Source organism: Hippocampus comes, unplaced genomic scaffold (assembly GCF_001891065.2).
Source record: "Hippocampus comes isolate QL1 unplaced genomic scaffold, H_comes_QL1_v1.1 scaffold23, whole genome shotgun sequence".
Taxonomy (NCBI): Eukaryota; Metazoa; Chordata; class Actinopteri; order Syngnathiformes; family Syngnathidae; genus Hippocampus; species Hippocampus comes.
This window is the reverse complement of record NW_017806066.1, coordinates 562,168-582,219: the sequence shown is the minus strand read 5'-3', so window position 1 is coordinate 582,219 and position 20,052 is coordinate 562,168. Positions and strand designations below refer to the sequence as shown.

Here is a 20,052-nt window from a genome sequence, read left to right as displayed (position 1 = left end):
TAAGAATGAACAGACGTGTTTTTGGTGCATCCGTTACATGAGCTTTGCCACGTCAAGACAACAGCTTATCCTGGTTGGTCTATTAGCAGGGGCGTGACACTAACAGGAAAGGAAAGTCACTGACAGACTTTTTTTTTTTTTTTTTTACTAGCAGCACAGTGACCAATAACCTGAAATTTTAGGGACGCACACTGTATGTCACCTTGCGAAGTCAATATTCACTCCACTCATTTTCTCGATATTACTGATAAGTGGGCTGAAGGGTCGAGCAGAAGTTTGTCAACAACAGATAGGAATCGAAATATTTTCGGAAAATCTGCATATTTGCTGCTCACACAGGCACAAAAAATAAAGAAAAAATTACTTGCACTTCCTCAAATTTTAGGAGTATAATGATCCAATTTAGGGGCAGTCTGGAACGCTGCTTTCGCAACAGCTGCAGCTGTAACCAAGTGCTTTATGGAACACGTGACATTTTACGTCTCAATTTACAGGGTTTATATTATAGACAAAAACAACAGTGATCTTTCAAGTGTTACATTATAGACTATATAATGTAACACTTGAAAGATCACTCTTGTTTTTTGAACTGTCCATCCCTTGATTTTCTACCTCTTCTCTTCTTTCATGTCAATGGTGAGTTGGAGCCCAACCTAGCGGCCATTGAGGAAGCAATGGGATACACCCTGGACTACTCACCAGTTAGCTGCTAATCTTTTTCCCACTGCTCATAAACCATTACACTCACAATTTTAAATTGTATTCAATGTGGTTGTCACAAAGCTGCTGAAATAGGGCAACTGCATAGCTCTTCTCCCTCTGCAAGATGTCGTGACTCATAGTACAGACGAGTAAACCCATGCAATGGTAGTCCTGCGTCTACATTACAAATGAATAGTTTGTATGTATAATTAATGTTGCTTGGTGCTTTATGGGTCAATAAAACACAAGCCTTGTCACCCCTTTGAGGGTGGGGCCATTTTTGGTGTCAGATTACAGCAGAATTCTAACCATCTAAAATTAAAATAAATCTAATTTCTGGTTATGCTCAACCGCCGTTTTGCCATGCTCGATTGTGATGACATCAAATAGGAATTATTAAGAACGTGAACGAGAATGAGGGAAAAAAATGACAGCCACGGTACAGTAGCTCCATCCATTTCTGCTTCTGCCACTTAACGGTATTGTTATGAAGAAGCAAAACAACATTAGGTCCCGATTCCTGTTACTTATTGGTCGAGCGCCACGCCAATCAAGCTTCCGCGGTGTTGTGATTGGTCAGCATTCTTCTTGGAGAAATACCCCTTTAAACGGTAGTAGGGCAGTCAAGATTTTGGAGCGGACTTTTACCCCGTGTTCAAATGGGCAGAGGTCCGTGACGATAACCACTCCCAAGGCTGGAAATACACTCAAGTCGTCGCCTATGAGCCGTTTTGTGTGAAGAGAAACATTCAGATACCATGGAACTGGAAGAGAAAACCAAATACGGTAACTTCATTATTTTTATGCGCTGTTTAGATGTTCCGCATTTGCCAGCAGGAAAACGACTTTACATCAGCTCCTCCACACATAGCCACCCTTCAATTGCGTTATTCTTGAAAACAAGGTAATTAAATCTACGCGTTTAATGGGTTTTCATGACATGTGTTTGATTATTACTTCTACGAGCTAGCTGGCAACGTCGGACCACTTTCACTCGTGCCATCCTGCGTTGTATAGATATAATGATTGATAGTAAACAACACTTACAGGCTTGGAACTTACTGGCTACTACTCTTTAAGTGTACATACACATCGTTCACAATAAAATGCAAGAATAGAGAGTTTTAAATTGAGCTGGTGGTGTTGTTCCATCCGTGTTGTGGGGCGCCGGCTCGGTGTCCTAAAACAATATCCTTTTGCTTGTCCAGTTGCTGCCACATTCCTCACATTGGTATGGCAGGCAACTTAGCTGACGTCCAGCTTTGGAAAGAGTGCAGCACAGCTTATTAAAAAATAGCTTCAACAATGGGAGAAGGTCCATTTTTTTCCCCACCGAGCTGTTCTCTGCGCCTTTGTTCCAGTTCTTGTGTTGTTCTGCTGTAATTATACCTTCCATTCCAGTGCTGTGTAGTATCACAAAGATGCACATAGAAAAAAGAAAGAGATTCTTGTTGTCTTGTTTTTTTTTTTTTTTTTTTTTTTTACATAATACATGCCCACAATCGTTTAATGTGTGCGTTTTATTTCATGACGAAAATAAATACACAGGGTTGTATCAAGGATTCAGATATGCGTTATTTGTGCTCACTGACACATTGGGGAGTGACATAATTGTCAACGGTGATTTGGCTGCAAATTCCTTGGAAGAGTAATTGTTTTGAGTCATCTTCTAAAGTCACATGGTGCAACACGATGCATGCAGGCCCGAGATGATGACTGATGATTACATCGACACTGTCTTTATTCAGATCATTTTCATAGGAAGCAATAACTAGGGAAACTTGTAGTTTCCAAGTCCTCAGTTTGGATATTGTTGGGGGAAGAGCGGCCAATATGGATTGTGTTAACAGCATTTTGGAACAATTCACTGATACGAATCATCTGGTTTGTTTCCCTGCTATACCCCATCCGATCTAAAAATGTGTATTTGTCTACGAATTCAAAGAACAAATGAAAAACAAGGGCGCCTTCATGCTTAAAGTTCACATTCTCTGGTGTGACTCGCTTGATTGGTTTCTAAACTTGGGTCGACTTCTCTGTTTCATTTCTCACAATGAGAACATCCGATCAATCTGTACGTAATTCACCTCATGGGTGCGAAACCAAAGATGTGGTTTGGTAGCTTAGCAAGCTCATCGTTTTACGCTGCAGTTGCATCATTATGGCGGCCGATTGGGGTTAGAGTTCGTCTGAGTTTGTTTGGAACGTTACAGGATTGTTTTGGTCTGCGCTTAAAGTGAAAAGATACCATACAAACCTTGTCAAGTGCATTCAACAACGGTTGCTCTCATGGCAGTAGCTGAGCTTTGTGTTTTCAAAGGGAACAGCCACTATGAAGTTCTGAACATAGAGCACTGAGATGTAACGAAGACGTTACAAAGCGAGCTCTATAACATGTAGTCAATGATGATGCGGTCTAATAGAGATGCTTTGGGTCATTGAAACACACAATGCTATCACAGTATTCCCCCATGTTTTATTCACATCGACATTAGATATGTTAAAAAAGCTTTTTAAAAAGTACTGGGGAAGAAATAGTTAAAGCACACAAAACCAAAATGGAATCTCCAGATTTATTGTGAGTGGAAAAGCTTTCGAGGTTTGAGTCGAATGACTTTTGTTGCCTTTGGTCTGAAGAGCGACAGAAACTGGCCGTTTTTTTACACTCAGATGGAAAACTGCGAAACATACTATCCGCAATGTTGAGCAAATCTGGAACTTGCCACTGAGGAAAGCTCTTCATTGGTTCTGGACTGTGGGCTTCACATGATGGAGTCATTTCAGTTGTAAAAGAAAAACACGCACGCACCACAATGTCAGGAACTGAAGCAGCCATGCCCTGCTTCACATGAGCTGTAATTAGAAGCCATATTTAGAAGAGTGCTTTGAAACATGATTCAAATTCTTTCTGACCGTTTGTTCAAAGCTTTCACATGCAGCAGATTTGCGCTTAATTCTTTTTACTCTTTGCTGAGCTTCGGTATCATCTTTTTTTTTGATTTTTTTTACCCACTGATCATAAACAACCAAGGATGTCTCCAGAGTTGTAGCCATCTGTTTCCATTTTAACCTGCCGGGTCCTCGTTTTAATAACCCAGACAGGATCATGTGAGTTTGCTAACTGAGTTTCTTGCCATCTGGCTAAGCATGACAAATATACGCTGTTAAGGTCAGTCATTCACATGTTTGAGTACGAGTAGTTTGTTTTGTTTTTTCCTGCAGGCCATATCTCTTCTTCATATGACTTTCAAAATACAGATATACAGATTTGACTTTTCTTGGAACTTGATTGATTCGTTTTGTTTTTTTTCCCCCCAGTTTATGAGACATTGACGATGAGATAGGAATAAGACTAGAGATGTTCAGTCCATCTTATCCTTAAAGAGACAACACTTTAATGTCTTATTTTGGTAGGTGGGCCCAGAATTGGAGGTGCAGTATGTACCAAACACATCTTGACCCCTGGCCAGCTAACACTGGACCCAAAGATAACTAGAGAGAAAAATGTGCACCCAATTATAACTGTGACAATTGCAAAAATGAGTACAGGCTAGTCTGGCAAAGCTTAATTTTAGATAGCGGGGTGTGCTTTACATTGAGAACTATAGATAGATCTTGACCCGGCCCCCGCAGGCAGGCAGGCACAGTTGGCACTAAGATCTGAACCACAGGATTTTTTTTTGTTCCCATTGGTCTTGAGTCCACTCTTTACACTCTGTAATCAATCAATCAAATGAAAGCCTTTCCGCAGATTAGCCTCCCGGTTTTTCCTCATTAGGCTCCCCACGTGTTCAAAAGCGATGCTTTGAGTTCTCTTTGTAGTGTGTCAAGGAAGATCATATAGAAAGTTATTTTCAGAAATAAACAAACATACAATAATTTTACTGTTGATTTTTTTTTTTTAATTTACAATATGACTTTGCCAGATTGAGGAATTTGGGGGATTTTTTTGAGGTGCCTTAATAATCTGAATTTAATCAACCAAATAAATGGTTTCGCAACCTCCTAGTGACTGTTTGTGTTTCAGGCCAATAATTCGACCCAAACTGAACATGCGGAATGAAGTGCAATAGATTTCATTCAAACGCTGACAGCCCGAGCTTGACAAACACAAGTGGAATGAAAAAATATTTGTGTTACTTTTGTTAATTCCATTGATTCCATCTTTGTGTTTCACTCCACGAAGAGTGTCATGTATTGTGCTTTCCGATTAATGCGATTTCACAGGTAGGAAATGCCATCTGCAAACCGAATAATTAAATTCACTTTTTTACAAGATGTTTAGCTTCAAAATGTGGAAATGGATTAGCTTCCTGTGGAGCGCTTTTAGCAGATTAAAACTGTTATCAGAGCCGCCACTTTGCATCCCCTTAAATGTGCCATTACAAATGCCACTCGAACCCTCTTTTTTTTTTTCTTTCATTGTTTTTATTTGATTCAGCGGATGACTGTTGTAACTCCTATCGTGCTGCACGAGAGGGGTTGGCGCTGCAGCGAAGGCCATTTTTGAACCGGTCCATCCATGTGCCGGTCAATTGCTCACCAAAACAAAACGAATGGAAAAGTACAGTCATGTTCCGTGATGTCATCGTCTGTTCTAAATATGCATTTGGGCATTTAGTCACACTGTGGGCTCTTTGTTCAAATCGCAAATTCATCCGCCGTCCTGACTTGACTGCTGATTACAGAGATTCGGCTCCACAATATCCCACAAATCAAGGCGCATATCAAAACACTGAGATTTTAACATCGGAGCGTGTCCAAATGTTCCAAAGCAAAGTAAATGGAGTACTGTTTAGTCTGTTCTCCGAAGGACAGACACCAACTACCAGTGGAGTCCGCATTTGCCCTGGTTTTCAGAAAACATGTGTTTCTCATCACATCGGCTCAACTTGTTCTTTTTCCGTTCCCGCTTTTCTGCACCAAAAGTTTCCACCCCTTCTTTCACACGGACACGCCTCTCCCCTGTGTCCCTCCCAGTCTTCCCACAGATGAGTTGACTCGCCTCCTCTGATCTCTGGAGGCCAACAACAAGAAGCCAGTGAGAGAGAGGGCGAGAGAGAGGCTTCTTTTTTCGAGTTGAGAGGAGGAGATACACAGGTGGCACACCGATTGGGAAAAGACACTTGTTTCAGGATAAACAAGGTGGGGAAGGGAAGGGGGGGGGGGCGAGAGGAAGGTGGTGCGTTGTCGACGGGCCAGGCTAAGGAGGACAGGTTAGACTGGTTTCTACCCACGCGGGGCCTTACCCGTCCTCGCCTTTCTAAAAGAAACGACACCCGTGGAAAGAAAGCGACAGATAAGCGTCCTTGGAAGGAAAGCCACAAGGGTTGTCTGCACATTTCAACATTAGCCTCAGGAAGGAATTTCAAGATGCCAGAGGAAGGCCAATATTATGGAAAACATGGTAACTACCCTTCCGGCTCAAGTTTCGCCTTCGCCTCCCAGCATATTTTTCATCTGTATGTCTTTGAAAATGAATTGCGTCGCAGTGATTCAAGGTTGGAGTAGCACTGCTAACGGCATGTCCGCTTTGTGTACGGGCTTGCCGCTGATTATCCAGGTGTGAACAGGAGGAGGGAGCCTCACCCCTTTGTTTTGCTTTCTTTCATTTGAACACTTGATGTTCGACTCCCGACGAACTGAACGCTACCATTTCAAACCGATGTAATGCTTTGAAACTGTACAGAGACCTCCGGATTGGGTGAAACCTAGGCCGCTCTGAACTTTGAAGAGTATCGTCTGAAAGTAACAAACACTGTGACATCCTTGCATGCGCTGACAACAAGAAGCACTCACAATGTTTCAGGAAGTGGTTTCTCTAAGAGCCACTCTCATAAATGCTCTTGCAGCATTCATCCCCTTAAAAGCATCCGCAATTGAGATGCAAAGACTGCTGTCGCTTGTCTAGACGCCGTCCTATATATTTAATCAAATCTTGTTTTCTAGATTTTCTGATCTCATCACCTCGCCACAAATGCAGTTCTCTTCATGCGCGAGTTAAAACCCCGCCTCCACTGTTCGCAAATATGAAACTGAAACTTGCCAAAAATAGTGTTCTCTTCAAATTTGGGACTTGAACGGGGTAGTGATTTTTAAATTGGTGCCGTTGTTCAATCCAGCTTCTTTCATCTTGAACAGTTGGCAAACGTAAACCGCCTGTCCTTTCTCAAGAGCGCTTAGAAACAGTCATGCATGCCTTCGGCACATCTCGTATGGATGATTGTAATGCACTTGACTTTGGAGTTAGCCAATCCTCCATGAAGCATCTCCAGTTGGTCCACAACGCTGCCGCTCGCCTCTTGATTGGTACTCGTAAGAGGGAGCGCATCACTCCTACTCTGGCATCTCTTCACTGGCTCATTTGAAGTTCTTTTGAAGATCCAGTTTTTGTTTTTTTTTCAATCTCGAAATGGCCTTGCCCCACCTTACCTCTCTGAGCTCCTGGGCACCTCCCCGGTGTGTCGGGTCTCTGGACCAGACACTATTAGAGGTAGCAAGAACTAAACGGCCTCATAGGGGATGGAGTCTTTTCTGTTGCCGCACCCTCTCTTTGGAATGAACGTTCGGCAAGCTGCCTCGCCGTCCATCTTTAAAACTCATCTTAAAATGCATTTTTATTGTTTGGCTTTTGACTCCGCATGAGACTTGAATCTTTGTTTGACTGTTTTTCTTCTTTCTACTGTCTTATTGTTATTTATTTGTTTGTTTTATGACTTATTTTTGCTCCACGTCCAGCACTTTTGTATGTAGCGGCGGTTGTTTGAAAGTGCTCTCAAAATACAGTCGGGTTGAGTTGCAACTCATCAGCTTTCCTTTTGAAGTTGTCATGGCAGCCATTTTCTTTTGCAGATTATAGAATTGTACACTACAAACATTAAAATTTAAAATCGAATTGGAATTGCACCAATGCGAGGTCGAACAATCCTCTTGTAGCTACACCAAATGGTGTGAAGTAGGAATCGGTAGACTACTTTGCACAATCCGACTGCTACTGTCAACTCCTAAAACGCAGTACAACAAAGGATGAAGTGATCTCTCGTTGATGTCCATCTCCCATTGACTGATTGTTTCTCTGCTTTGGCTCATGCCAGTGAGTCGCCAAGGAGGAATTTTCTGGGTTGCCAGGCATGTCTGCCTGTGGGGAAACATGGGAGGAAAGCTGGAGCATACTGCTGTGCCACTCTGAATTGGTTTCCTTTTTTTTTTTTTGTGTGTGTGAATTTGATTCCAAGGAGTAAAGGTTTTTGTTGACATTGTTGAATGTGAGATTGAATAAAGTCCCCTCTGTTAAACAGGCGAGCCCCGGAAGTATGACCCCACATTCAAGGGCCCACTCCAGAAGAGGTGAGAGGGGAACGATTACGCTTTCTCACAAGTTGGATGAATCGTTGTTTTGTTTTGATCCAAAATATGCTCTTGTCTCCAGGGGCTGCACGGACATTGTGTGCTGCATCCTCTTCATTATTGCCATATTATGTTATATTGGAGTGGGAATACTTGGTAAGAAAAGGGCAGCCCAGCAGATTTTTGCCCACCGTGCATACGCCAATAGAATCTATAACGTGGCAATGTATTTTCTTGATTCAGCTTGGTCGCAGGGTGACCCCAGGAAGGTGATCTATCCCACGGACAGCCGAGGCCAGTTCTGCGGGCAGGCCGGTACCCCTCTTGAGTGAGTCCCTACCCACGCATCCGCGTTATCATGACAGCCTAGGCTGAGGCAATGAGCGATCACGGCTCGGCTTGCGACTGTCACATGAGCACACTCACAAAACAGGTGAGCGGTGACTGGTCCTGACCTTCGCCCCTGAGCAACTGTGGCAAAATGGCCGCCTCTGTAAGACGGCTCAAAACGGCTGCTTCATTCAGACGAGTGGGACGCCAGATCATATCATTGCAGTCTGACAACCGCAAGCCTTCCTTTTATAGTATCGCGTTGTCGATATTATTTTTCGATGTAGATTCACATGGGGGAGCGTATAATTCTGCTCAAATAAACACACAACAAGAGTGTTGACAATTTGTTTTCATTTACCGGTGCTTGGAAACGCCTCACGGTAGCATCCCAAATTTACGTGCATTATTTTGTTGCGCCTTTCTCAGGAAGAAGCCGCTGTTGTTCTACTTCAACATTATGAAGTGTGCCAGCCCCATGGTGCTGCTGGAGTTCCAGTGTCCGACCACACAGGTTTGTTTCTTGATTTGTTGTACCACTCCGCAGCTTTTGTCGCGCGTCGTAAACACGCTTGCGTCCTTTCACAATGTACTTTTGAGCCCCAGTATTTTCGCCTGTGGTCGAATGACGCCGCCGCTCTTCTTTCCCCCTTCAGATGTGTGTGGAGAAGTGCCCTGAGAAGTTCATGACGTTGATCAAAGCTTACAGTAACAGAAAAGACTTTGACTACTACAAGTCCTTCTGCAAGGAAGGCGTGACCAACTCCATGGTGGGGTTTTAAGTTGTGCTCATCAACCATCTCCGTTTCAAGCGCACGTTTTTTTTTTTTTTTCCCCTCCCGCACCGCCTGACCACTTTGAACATCGTTACAGGCCGTCACCGAAATCCTCAAGTCAGGTCTCTGTCCTGCCATGCTGACCCCCAGCAAGCCTTGTGAGTTTACTCTGTGTGCATCTTTTGGCACATTTTCCCATCAGTTTTTTTTTCTAAAACATATTTTCCCAGTAGCATGTATCAGAAATAATGAAAGGGGATATTTCCCCCACTTTTATGTATCACTTCCTCAAACTTTGCAAATCTGGTTGCAGTATTGCCAAATGCTTTGCCGTGTGAAGTTGCAGGTTCTTGCTTGACTAATTCTCATGAAAATGCGTACATGATGTCATGCAGTTTTGCAGAAGTATGTGACAAACTTTATTTATTCCCCCCCCCCGTTGAATTTTGTTTCAGTCACCCGTAGGTGCTTCCCAGCTTTGGGTAAAAAAGGAGGAATGATAACTGTCGGAAACAGCTCTCACTTTGACGATGGAACTGGAAAGATGAGAGATGCCAAGGATCTTGTCGACGGAGTGAAGTGAGTGCTGGACAATCAGTCATCGGCCATCATTTGCGAAAATATTTATACACTCAAAATATGATCTTTCGCTTTAAATTATTCCAATAATCTGCGTCGTACCCCCCACCCCTCCCCCCAGGAATGCTACTGTGGTTATTGAAGCTCGCCAGGTGGTGATGAAAATCTTTGAGGATTACACGCGGTCTTGGTACTGGATCCTGATGTAAGACCCCTTTGAAAATTGTGCAAAGCGCAGATTGTTGTCTTCTTTCCCTTCCCTGCTCAACCTGGTCACTCTCTCTCCAGAGGTTTGGTTCTTGCCACCGTCCTCAGCCTGATCTTCATCGTTCTCCTGCGCTTCCTGGCAGGGATCATGGTCTGGATCATGGTAGCCTTGGTGATAATAGTGATCGGATACGGTAAGACTTTACAGACCATTCATACCCATCCGTTGATAAATTGACTCCATACAGACGCGCGAATGTGTTGATACAGGAACAAAATGACAATGGTGAGAACGTCAGTCCCTCTTTATTTCAGACTGGCCCAGTCCGTCTGTCCGGTGATGGCCAGCCTGCTTTGAGAACGTACTTACTAGTTTCACGCCCCCCCCCCCATATATTGTTTTGATGGTGACATCAAAACAATATATGACGTGACACTGCCTGAAAATTAAAATGTCGACCACAAAGGTGCTTGCTTTACAATGGAAAAGCTAACGCTTCTTTGAAACGCCGTATTTGTATTTTAGGCATCTTCCACTGCTACATGGAGTACGCCGCCCTCAAGGGTACGCCTGGAGCTGATGTGACCCTGCAGGATCTTGGCTTTCAGACAGATTTCACAGTCTACCTTCAGATCCGACAGACCTGGCTGGCCTTCAGTAAGTTCAACATGAAGTGTGCCTTACAGATGCATTCATCCAAGCCCTCTCCCGTTTGGTTTGGTGTACGCTCCATAAGCTCTTGCCAGCGGGCGCCTTCCATTTACAGAAAACGACGGCCGTCGTCACGGGCCAGGCTCTTAATTATTTGCCAGCTGACTCTGCATTGTATGATGTCACACGATTACCGAGCCAGCTGCCGCTTACCATTTCAAAGGGGACCTCGGAGAGCCGAAATCCGCTGCGCGGCGGGTGTCCTCCAATCCTGCCGTTTCTCACCTCCGCTCTTCTTCTTCCTTTCAGTGATCATTCTGGCCATCGTGGAAGTGATCATCATCCTTCTACTCATCTTCCTCAGGAAAAGGATTTTAATTGCCATTGCACTCATCAAAGAAGCCAGCAAGTACGTGATGCCTTTTGAACTGTAGCCAGCAAAGCTGAAGTTCATCTTCATCTTGGGCTGAGAGAGTAGAAGCGATGATCATGTCGTGTTCGCAGGGCGATTGGACATGTGATGTGTTCTCTCCTCTACCCGCTGTTCACTTTTCTCCTGCTGGCTATCGTCATCGCCTACTGGGCCACCACCGCTGTGTATCCTTCCTCCTCCATTGGCCTGACGCTGCAAAGAACATCATCTGCAACAATTATCCTCTTCGTAATGGTTGTCCTTGACATAACTGTTCAGTTTCCTGTCTACTTCCAACGAACCGATCTACAAAGTGTTCAACGACACGGCGTGCGAGCACTCAAGGAAAACGTGCGATCCAGCTGTGAGTTGTTGATTTGATTTATTTATTGGATTTATTTTTCCCCTATGTGTGTGAATTTCAGAATGAAGTCTTCAAGCATCTCTTGCTTGGTTGGCTTTTTTTTCCCTGTTATAGTTAGCTCGCTTGTAAAATGTTGGAACTTCATGTTTTACGTGCATCAATGAATCCAAATATGTTTGATTGGACGCTTGTGTGTGTGTGTGTGTGTGTGTGTGTGTGTGTGTGTGTGTGTGTGTGCGCAGAACTACACGACCACAGCCATGAAGGCGCAGTGCCCGGACTCGGAGTGCCTTTTTGCCTTCTACGGCGGCGAGACTGTTTACCACAAATACCTGATTGGCTTGCAGTTCTACAACGTCTTTCTCTTCTTTTGGTGTGCCAACTTTGTCACGGCGCTGGGGCAAATGACTTTGGCGGGGGCCTTTGCCTCTTACTATTGGGCTTTTGTCAAGCCAGACGACATGCCTTCCTTCCCCATATTTTCTTCTCTTGGCAGATCTCTCAGGTGTGTTTTTTTTTTTTTCTTCTTCACCGTGCATCTTTTCTTCGCTTGACCACCTGCGGCTTGAGCAAATTTTGTATTGTTTTAGGTATCACACAGGAACCCTGGCGTTTGGCTCCCTCATCCTTTCAATCATTCAGATCATTCGAGTTCTGCTGGAGTATCTGGACCATAAACTTAAAGGTCGGTCGCTCACTTTTTGTCGACGTTTTAGTATGACGTAGACCGGAGCAGTGTACTGGGCAGGTCTTGGGCGCATCACATTGATTTTTGTTCGTTCCTGAGCTGGCCCCATACACTCTGCATCGTTCCCACCCATTGGGAGTAAAATGAATTCATTTTGAGGTTTAACTCTGCCTTGTACTGTATCCAAGTGATTGCTTTGACTCAAATCATTGAAAGAAAAAAAAAAGGCGATTGCATGGCACCGTCTATGTGCTAAAGAAGAAAGACCTTAGAGAAAATGCACACATTCCACGTTGTTCTTGGCACAGCTTGAGACTCGACTCTTATTTCCCTTCCAGGAGCCCACAATAAGTGTACCAGATTCCTCATGTGCTGTCTCAAGTGCTGCTTTTGGTGCTTGGAGAAATGCATCAAGTTCTTAAACAGAAACGCCTACATTATGGTGAGTTGTCTGGATTGGTCCAAATGGCTTTCTAATAAAACGTGCTTTTTTCACTTTTGGCCACTAGGTGGCGATATATGGCAAAAACTTCTGCACGTCCGCCAGAGACGCCTTCTTCCTGCTCATGAGGAATATGATCAGGTTCATCCTTTTTTTTTTCTATTTTTAAATCGAGTTCAAAGCCGTGCGTGATTCGAAAAATACTGAACTGTATTTCTTAGGGTGGCGGTGCTGGACAAAGTGACAGATTTCCTTTTGTTTTTGGGCAAACTGCTCATCGTTGGACTCGTGGGTGAGCGTTTGTCATCTGTGCTCTTCACGCTTGATTCGAATTTTCCCTGAGGCATTCACTCTTGGCTCTGCAAACATACACGCGGATTGCATCGCTTTTAGTTTGACCTCCCCCAAATCAGAGCTCTTTGATCTTGGTGAAAGTGTCGGACGCGATAAAAGACAATGACATACTTACGGCGGTTGGAGTGCTAAACTTGCTTGTCTCCTGCTCCAGGGGTCTTTGCCTTTTTCTTCTTCTCTGGGAGAGTGAAGGCCTTTGAGGACACCGCCCCACATCTCCACTACTACTGGGTGCCAATCCTGGTGAGTCGTCGATTTAAAAAAAACAAAAAAAAACACTTGATCGTTACATAATCATCACATTATGATGCAAGAGCTTTCTCACAATGTTGTCTTATTATTGCTGAGTGTTTTTTTTTTCTTAATAAATGATGCTTGTGTCCGTACTAGACTGTGGTGGTTGGCTCCTATCTCATTGCCCACGGATTCTTCAGTGTGTACGCGATGTGCGTGGACACACTTTTCCTCTGCTTCTGTGAGTACAACCTCCTCACTGGTCACTTATCATGTGCTGCATGAAACACTCGCCGTCAGAAAAAAAAAAAGTATTGCAACTACTGTCTGTATCTTGAGCAGAAAATGATTTTGAGTCATTCAACTTGACCAGAACTTGGTCCTCGGAGCTATTGCTTTGCTTTTGGTGTGGGGCTGTCCGCATGTAAATGGGTGTCTTAAAAACAGCGCAATTAATGAAACTACCATTTCATTCTGTGGCTTACTAAGTCTTCCCCACAAAAAAAAAAAAGTATTTTTCCGAACAAGGGATTTGTGGTGACTTTTTGCTTGCTTGCCTGCTATTTGACTTTCTCTTTTTGTCTCTTCCCCTCCTTCCCCTCAACGCACTCCCATCCTCTTTCCTCCCTGCCAATTTTAACACCTTTCCTCTCACCTTGACCTCATAACTCAACGTCTCACCCATTCATGAACGTGGCACACATTCACACGCAAATGAAGGTGAAGACCTGGAGCGGAACGATGGTTCCACTGTGAGGCCTTATTACATGTCCGCTACTCTCCGTGAGATTCTCTGGAAGAACAAGGCGGAGGGTCCACCGTCTTCTGCTCCGCTACCGGATGAAGAACTCAGTGGAGAGAAACACTTTAAAGAGGAGGCCGCATCGTTCATAGAAAGGAATTTTGACAAAGACACTTAGCTTTTACTTTGAAACGAAGGAGATGGGTCTCCTTTTTTTTTTTGTTGTTGTTTTTTTGAGCCTTATCTCTCGCAGGCATGCTCAGAAGTGGCAAGTATCCAAAACAGGGAAGTTTAATGAGCACCCAAGTCATCTTAAGACAGCTGAATACCGGTACTGTCAACACGTCTCCAAACGACATGTGTGAAATGTCTGCCGTTTTCCCGGAGTGTTAAACGCAATGGAAAAAGTTTAGGGGGGCGGGGGGGTGATTTGGCTGTAATGTATTTGTGCTGCCGGCCAGTAGCCATTTGATTGACACCACTTATGTGCCTACTTTCCTAATTTACTGATCATGTGAATGCATCTTAGAATGTAAAAATTGAGAGTTAGAAGCCCGAAAGTAATTGATCTGTGCTAACACTGAATGACCTAGAAGCTTGATTTGCCTTGTACGGGTACCGTCGGCTTTTCCGTTTTTACTGCGAGTCTTACCTAGTTTGGACGGCAACGCCTCCGAACTTTTGACATGTTTGCCAATGTACTTGATATAATAAAGCGGAACTCATGGAAACGAGATTCGGGATTCGAAGTTCAAATGTGATCTTTTGAAGTAGACTTGGAGACGTTTTTTTTTTATTTTTTTTATTTTTTTATGATAAAGCCCAAGTCAAACAATGCTAATCACGTCAAAGTGAACTTTTTGTTTTTGTTCCTCTTTCTCTCTTTAGTGGAGGATCTTGAGAGGAACGATGGCAGTCCCGAGAGGCCATACCTCATGCCCGAGAGCCTCCGCAAAGTCCTGAACAAGAAGAACAAGAATGCGGCAGCTCAGTAGAGCGGGTCCTCCCTGCTCGCGTTCATGTGGCGTGATGGCGAGCAGATCTAATAATCACAGAGCACAAGAAAGATCCTGATGCTTCTCGGAACCCTCAGGTGATAACCGCATTTGTATGTTACACGATCAGTCTCAAAGAGGATTTGCGTTTAAGGAATTCAGAGACGTACAGTACATCACATATTTATTTATTATGCGGCTTTCTGGACTTTAACGTCTAAGCTTATATTGTATATTTGCAGTGCAGTAAACATCCATATTCGTACTTTTTGGTGGCAAATAAAGCACCAGTGCATGTGTGTTTACATGAAGGTAAGATTTAAAGCAATTTTTTTGGAAATGTATAATCGTGCATTACTTAGTTTTTGGTTTGTTGTGTGTTTGTTTTTTTTTGGGGGGTTTGTTTTAAACTCCAAAGCCATCGTCTGACCAACGTGAGGCTGCGTACGCACTGCATGTCACATCTGATGTGCTGAAGCATATTTTGTACTGCGTTTAATGTCACTTTTTAATGACAATTTTTGTGTATGGCTTGAATTGCAAATGTTTTTTGGAAATAAAAGTAAACACGTTTTGTATATTTCATATCTTTAGTCGTCATTATACGAGAACGTTTACATGCAGCTACCCCCACAGCACACCAGCCCCCGCCCATTGGAGACCAACTGCATTGACAAGCACACAAGACGGCATGCGTTCTAACCCTTAGCGATGGTGCACAGCATGATACATGTTTCATTGTAGTCCACTCAACAGTCCTTATGGATTTAGTTTCGGTCCTCATATCACTGCTGATATTTGTCTGACTTTCAACAAAAGTTGCTGAAAACATGGGCACCTGCTCAAAAGCAATTTCAATGAAATGCCAAAATAACGGCGGACGTGTTTCAGAATGTCTCCGTTCTCAGTATTATACGGCACCTGCAATCGGGCTCGCAAATTCCCAGTGATGCGGAAGTGTTGCCTTTCCAACTTTTGTTTGCTTTTGCTGGTTGATGACCGAGAATGCACACGGACGTTTGTTTGCCTTGCCTTTCTATGGCAGTAAATTAAAAAATACAGAGCCCGCCATAATTATTGGCATGACTGGTTAAGATGCTAAAAAGCCTTCAAATATTTTCTTATTTGCAGAAGCATAGTCTCATACTGAACATTGTCGAGGTCATCTCAGTGCCCGGACCTCAACCATTTACGAGCGTGATATGTGCTGCAAGATATACGACTTCATTTGGATCGGTTGGCACTCCTACTGATAATTCAGGAGGCGCCTCACAAAAGGTTGTTTATTCAGCAATTGTGCGTCATCGCTCTCGAGTGATCAATAAAGCATGCCGGCCACTTAGGGTTGGCGCGCACTCCAGTCTCCATGGAGAACACCCGAGCAGCCGCAGCGGGGCCCTTGATATGAGCAACCCGGATGATGAGAAACGGCACGTGCGTGAGAGCCGAGTGAATATGTATCCATGCCAAATATTGAAATATCAAAGGTCAATCATGAAAGCGATGAGATCTCCATTTCAAGTGCCATAAATTTCAGGGAAAAACGGATGCCCATGGTTATCACACCGTCAGAAGCTCATTTCGACCCACGCCTGATTTCTATATGCAAGTTCAACGGTGAACATTGGTGGACAGGAGAAATGCATTTTACCGCTGGATTATTGAGAATGTTGGTTTTCTTGCTTGCGCTCACGTGGTCATTCTGGCCAAACCATTGATGACTGTTTGTGCGTTCGCCAGCCATCTGTCGTCTCAGCAAAACATCACAGAAAAAAATGTATGGATGTTATTCTAAGGGTGAGGGATGTTTACATTCTCCTTTCAGTAGGTCATATGATGATCAATTGAAGTGCAAAATATTCTTTTATTTCAAGGGGCTCCAAACTACAAAGTGGAATGTTCCCAGAAGTCTTACATTTTGAACTTCCGAATCTTCAGAAATCGAATTGCTGTGATTGGTCTCAAAGGTCTCGATATTCATTTGACATTTGAATGGCATTTTCTCCTGGAACCTCATGATTTAGGTGGTGATTGTTAAACTGCAGCAAACTTTTTATAAAGCCTTTATGGACGCCCCCCGACGATGCATGATTTGACACCCAAGTCATATGATTGCAAATACTGTGTAACGAGTAGCCTATCTGCCTCTTGTGTCGATAAAGAAATGTTTGTCTGCATTCCTTGACAACAGTGTAACCTCTGTGCACATCTTTCTCTGAGGGCTTTGAATTCCAGAAATCCACAAACGCAAGACAGGCATGAAACCCAGTCACAAGTCTCAAGTAAATCTCAAGTCTCCACTTTCATGTCAAGTCGTGCACATCTCTACATAACACAACTTTTATAATCATCGATTTAATATTAATGTTTGTTCGCTTATGCGTGCCCTGCGATTGGCTGGCAACCAGTTCAGGGCGAACTGCCGGAAGACAGCTGGGGATAGGCACCTGTACGCCCCGCGACCCTCATGAGGAGAAGCGGATTAAAAAAAAAATGGTTGGATGGGTTTATAAAGCCATATTCATACCATGTACAGTTTTTAACTTTTGATTCAAACCATCCCAACTCCATTTCCTGTTTATCAATGACATTTAATTGACTTGAAAACCATATTTATTACAAAACTTTTTAACTCAACTGTACGCTATTTAAAAACCAACATCTGATCTCTTGTGCGTTTTATCTTTCAACAAACAAAATAAAATCCACAAAAACCAGGTCTGTCATCCTGTCTCAAATCAATTCACAGGTCATCAAAACAGCGACTCGAACGAGTCCACGTCGAGATGGCTCGAGTCTCCAACTCTGACGAAATGTCAATGATTTAACGTGGATTCACAATGAACTCTTCAGGACAGACTAAACTAAAAACCGAGCTCGCAGTTGAGCACATGGTGTTCATTATCTCTGAGAGATAGCGCTCAAAAACATATTGCGATATAATAGTCATGTGTTGATTTTGTTTCCTAAAAACACAGTACACAAACATGTTCTTCGTTAGAAAGTTGGGCCATGTCAAGTTAGAATGTGGTTAATTTAGTTACTTGTCAGTAGTTTCCAAGATGAAATAAAATGTGCTCTGTTTGAGATGACGCTCAAAATGGCAGGCCATGTGTTGTCTAGCTCATGTAACCTCTGACTTCCAAGTTGAAGCAATGATCAGTATGCGGCATCGTAAACCTCTCTGGGTGCTTCATGTCTACTCTGAGTGAACAACGTGGAGGAAAAACATTGACAGAACTCACACAGGCTCATCTTTGAAAATGTAATCTATAACCAACGTGTTGAAATCAGGAAGCGCGGTACTTTTTTTTTCTTAATGAATTTTTCCTTTTTGATTAAGGTAGACTGAGACTGAAGGAAATGACAGTTCATGTTTTGACCATCCTGTGGTGCTTCCCAACACCAAACAAAAATGGACAAAATAATAGTGTGCTGGTAGTAAATGCGCTGTTTGTCTCCGAGTTGAACCAGGGTTTTTTTCAGGGCGGGGAAAGGGGGTGTGGAACAAAACGAGGACCAAACAAAATACTTCTCGTACTCATTTGAGAACCACACCAAACTTATGTGTGCACCCCTGTATAAAATCCACTAAACGGCATTAAAAAAGTGCAATACTTGACTGCTGTTATTAGGGAGTAGGTGTAACCGGAAGTGAAAAAGCAGAAACGATTGGCTGGCGAGCGGGGCGCACCCCGCCTCTCCGCCAATTTGGCCCCTCCCACTGTATAAAAAAGCAGCGAGTGGCACCGGTGTTACCGATCCGTGTTCCGAGATTCTTCAGTGCTGTATTCGTATCTCCCTGCCAGGCACGCCAAACGCGCCCCCTTGGCTTTTTTTTTTAATATTCGTCCGTATAATGTAGGCAACACTTTCCACTATTTACTAACGTATTTATAAGTTTAATCAAACGCGGTAATGTAACCCCGTCCGGCAATTTGTGCAAGTTTGACCGGAACAAGCATGCAGCCCTAAAAGGGACCGTCTCGCCAACTGGAAGTTAATTTCAAGTCCAGAGAAGATGGAAACTCGTTCCCCGTAAGAAACGAAGCGAGATGGGAAAATGGGAGCTGACAATGGTAAGACGTGTTGTTTATTGTCATGGAGTTAGCAACTATAAAACCATTCTGAGAAATAATTGGTGGTGGAGGATGAATCTGCCAAGTCAAACCATACAGACAATTGAGGAAAAAAGAGCACTGGACTCAATGTGCTTTTGTTCATTTGCATCTTATGTACTTCGTAAGGGCAAAGGGAAAATTAATGGGGAGAAGAGCATTGTGGGCAGTAGACTAGTTCATGTACTGAAACAGTCAGTGTCCCCCCCCCCCCATTAATTTATTTGTTACCGATGATTTTCGAGGCATTTGATGTGTTCAGATCAGGTTTGAAGATGGCGGCCACTTGTCACATTGCTAATAGGAATCAGTGAGCTGGGTGTATTTGCTTTTGACATATTTCAAACCCAAACGACAAGTTTCACCCCAAAAGTAAGCCCCCAGCCCACTCCCGAGTGAAGCACACTTTCCCAGTTTTCTGTGCCACGCCTTCAAACGCTCCTGGAAGCATTCTTTCGACACCCTCTTCAGCTTCATCCTCATGGCCGTCTTGATGTCATCCACCTCTTCAAAACGGTTCCTCCTGATGACCCTCATTGACCTTTGGGGGGAAAAAAAAAATCACACGGGGCCAGGTCAAGTGACTGCAAGTGTGGCAATGTTCTTCTCAGCCAGAAACTGTGGAACGCTCGGGACATTGTGAGCAGCCTCGAGTTGTCCCGCCACAACCGTCAAGTGTCACAGGATCACTTTGGAGATGTTTTGGTTGATTGTCTGTCCCACATTGAAGGGGAACACACAAACGTTTGGGTTGAAAATAGGTCCACTTTGGGAACTTTTTCGACACACCCCATACCTGTACCTTCTTTGGCCGTGCAAACTGCTTGAAGTCTATAAATGAGCCCTTTTGGTGAGATGATGATGATGGGAATGCCCGGCGTGCAAGAAAGTGGCCACAATGATTGCTTATTCAAGTCAATGCATTGCATTTCATTTCCATTTGACGTACAGTTGTGCTTGGTGATATCTGACGGTGGGTACAAATAGCGCACAATGTTTCATGTGTTTGGCAGCCAAACAACGACAATAGATTCTACAACACACAATGGCTGCATCTGTGTGTGTGTGTGTGTGTGTGTGTGTCTGTGTGTGTGTCTGTGTGTGTGTGTG

The 20,052-nt window shown here is 43.6% G+C and overlaps 2 protein-coding genes and 1 long non-coding RNA gene across 7 annotated transcripts in view; 2 read left to right on the top strand and 1 right to left on the bottom strand.

Annotated features, from left to right (window-relative positions):
• Positions 1–1,308: 1,308 nt before the first annotated feature.
• LOC109530007 (choline transporter-like protein 2) lies at positions 1,309–15,404 on the top strand. Of its 5 annotated transcripts, none has more exons than XM_019893489.1 (22): positions 1,309–1,488; positions 8,001–8,049; positions 8,132–8,205; positions 8,293–8,377; positions 8,809–8,893; positions 9,036–9,149; positions 9,253–9,313; positions 9,611–9,734; positions 9,856–9,939; positions 10,023–10,135; positions 10,468–10,599; positions 10,903–11,002; positions 11,098–11,190; positions 11,285–11,369; positions 11,612–11,874; positions 11,960–12,054; positions 12,396–12,499; positions 12,567–12,640; positions 12,721–12,791; positions 13,008–13,096; positions 13,244–13,328; positions 13,808–14,565. In XM_019893489.1, the coding sequence occupies exons 1-22, from the start codon at positions 1,461–1,463 to the stop codon at positions 14,005–14,007; spliced, it is 2,208 nt and encodes a 735-aa protein (XP_019749048.1). In that variant the 5' UTR covers positions 1,309–1,460; the 3' UTR covers positions 14,008–14,565. The 5 variants fall into 5 exon arrangements, with proteins under 5 accessions (XP_019749048.1, XP_019749050.1, XP_019749047.1 ...); XM_019893491.1 differs by lacking the exon at positions 13,808–14,565 and adding an exon at positions 14,718–15,404 and having other exon boundaries at positions 1,311–1,488; XM_019893488.1 differs by lacking the exon at positions 1,309–1,488 and adding an exon at positions 5,686–6,109.
• On the bottom strand, positions 1,490–2,123 carry LOC109530013 (uncharacterized). Its single transcript, XR_002170933.1, has 2 exons — positions 2,036–2,123; positions 1,490–1,962 (listed from the first exon to the last, which is right to left on the bottom strand). It is a non-coding gene; the product is annotated as an uncharacterized LOC109530013 (long non-coding RNA).
• A 3,164-nt stretch (positions 15,405–18,568) lies between the features above and the next one.
• The window catches only part of LOC109530008 (ral guanine nucleotide dissociation stimulator-like 1), an 11,115-nt gene continuing 9,631 nt past the window's right edge, over positions 18,569–20,052 (top strand). The window contains exon 1 of the mRNA XM_019893494.1: positions 18,569–18,903. Coding sequence (XP_019749053.1) covers positions 18,880–18,903 — 24 coding nt within the window. The 5' untranslated portion in view covers positions 18,569–18,879. The remainder of the gene's footprint in view (positions 18,904–20,052) is intronic.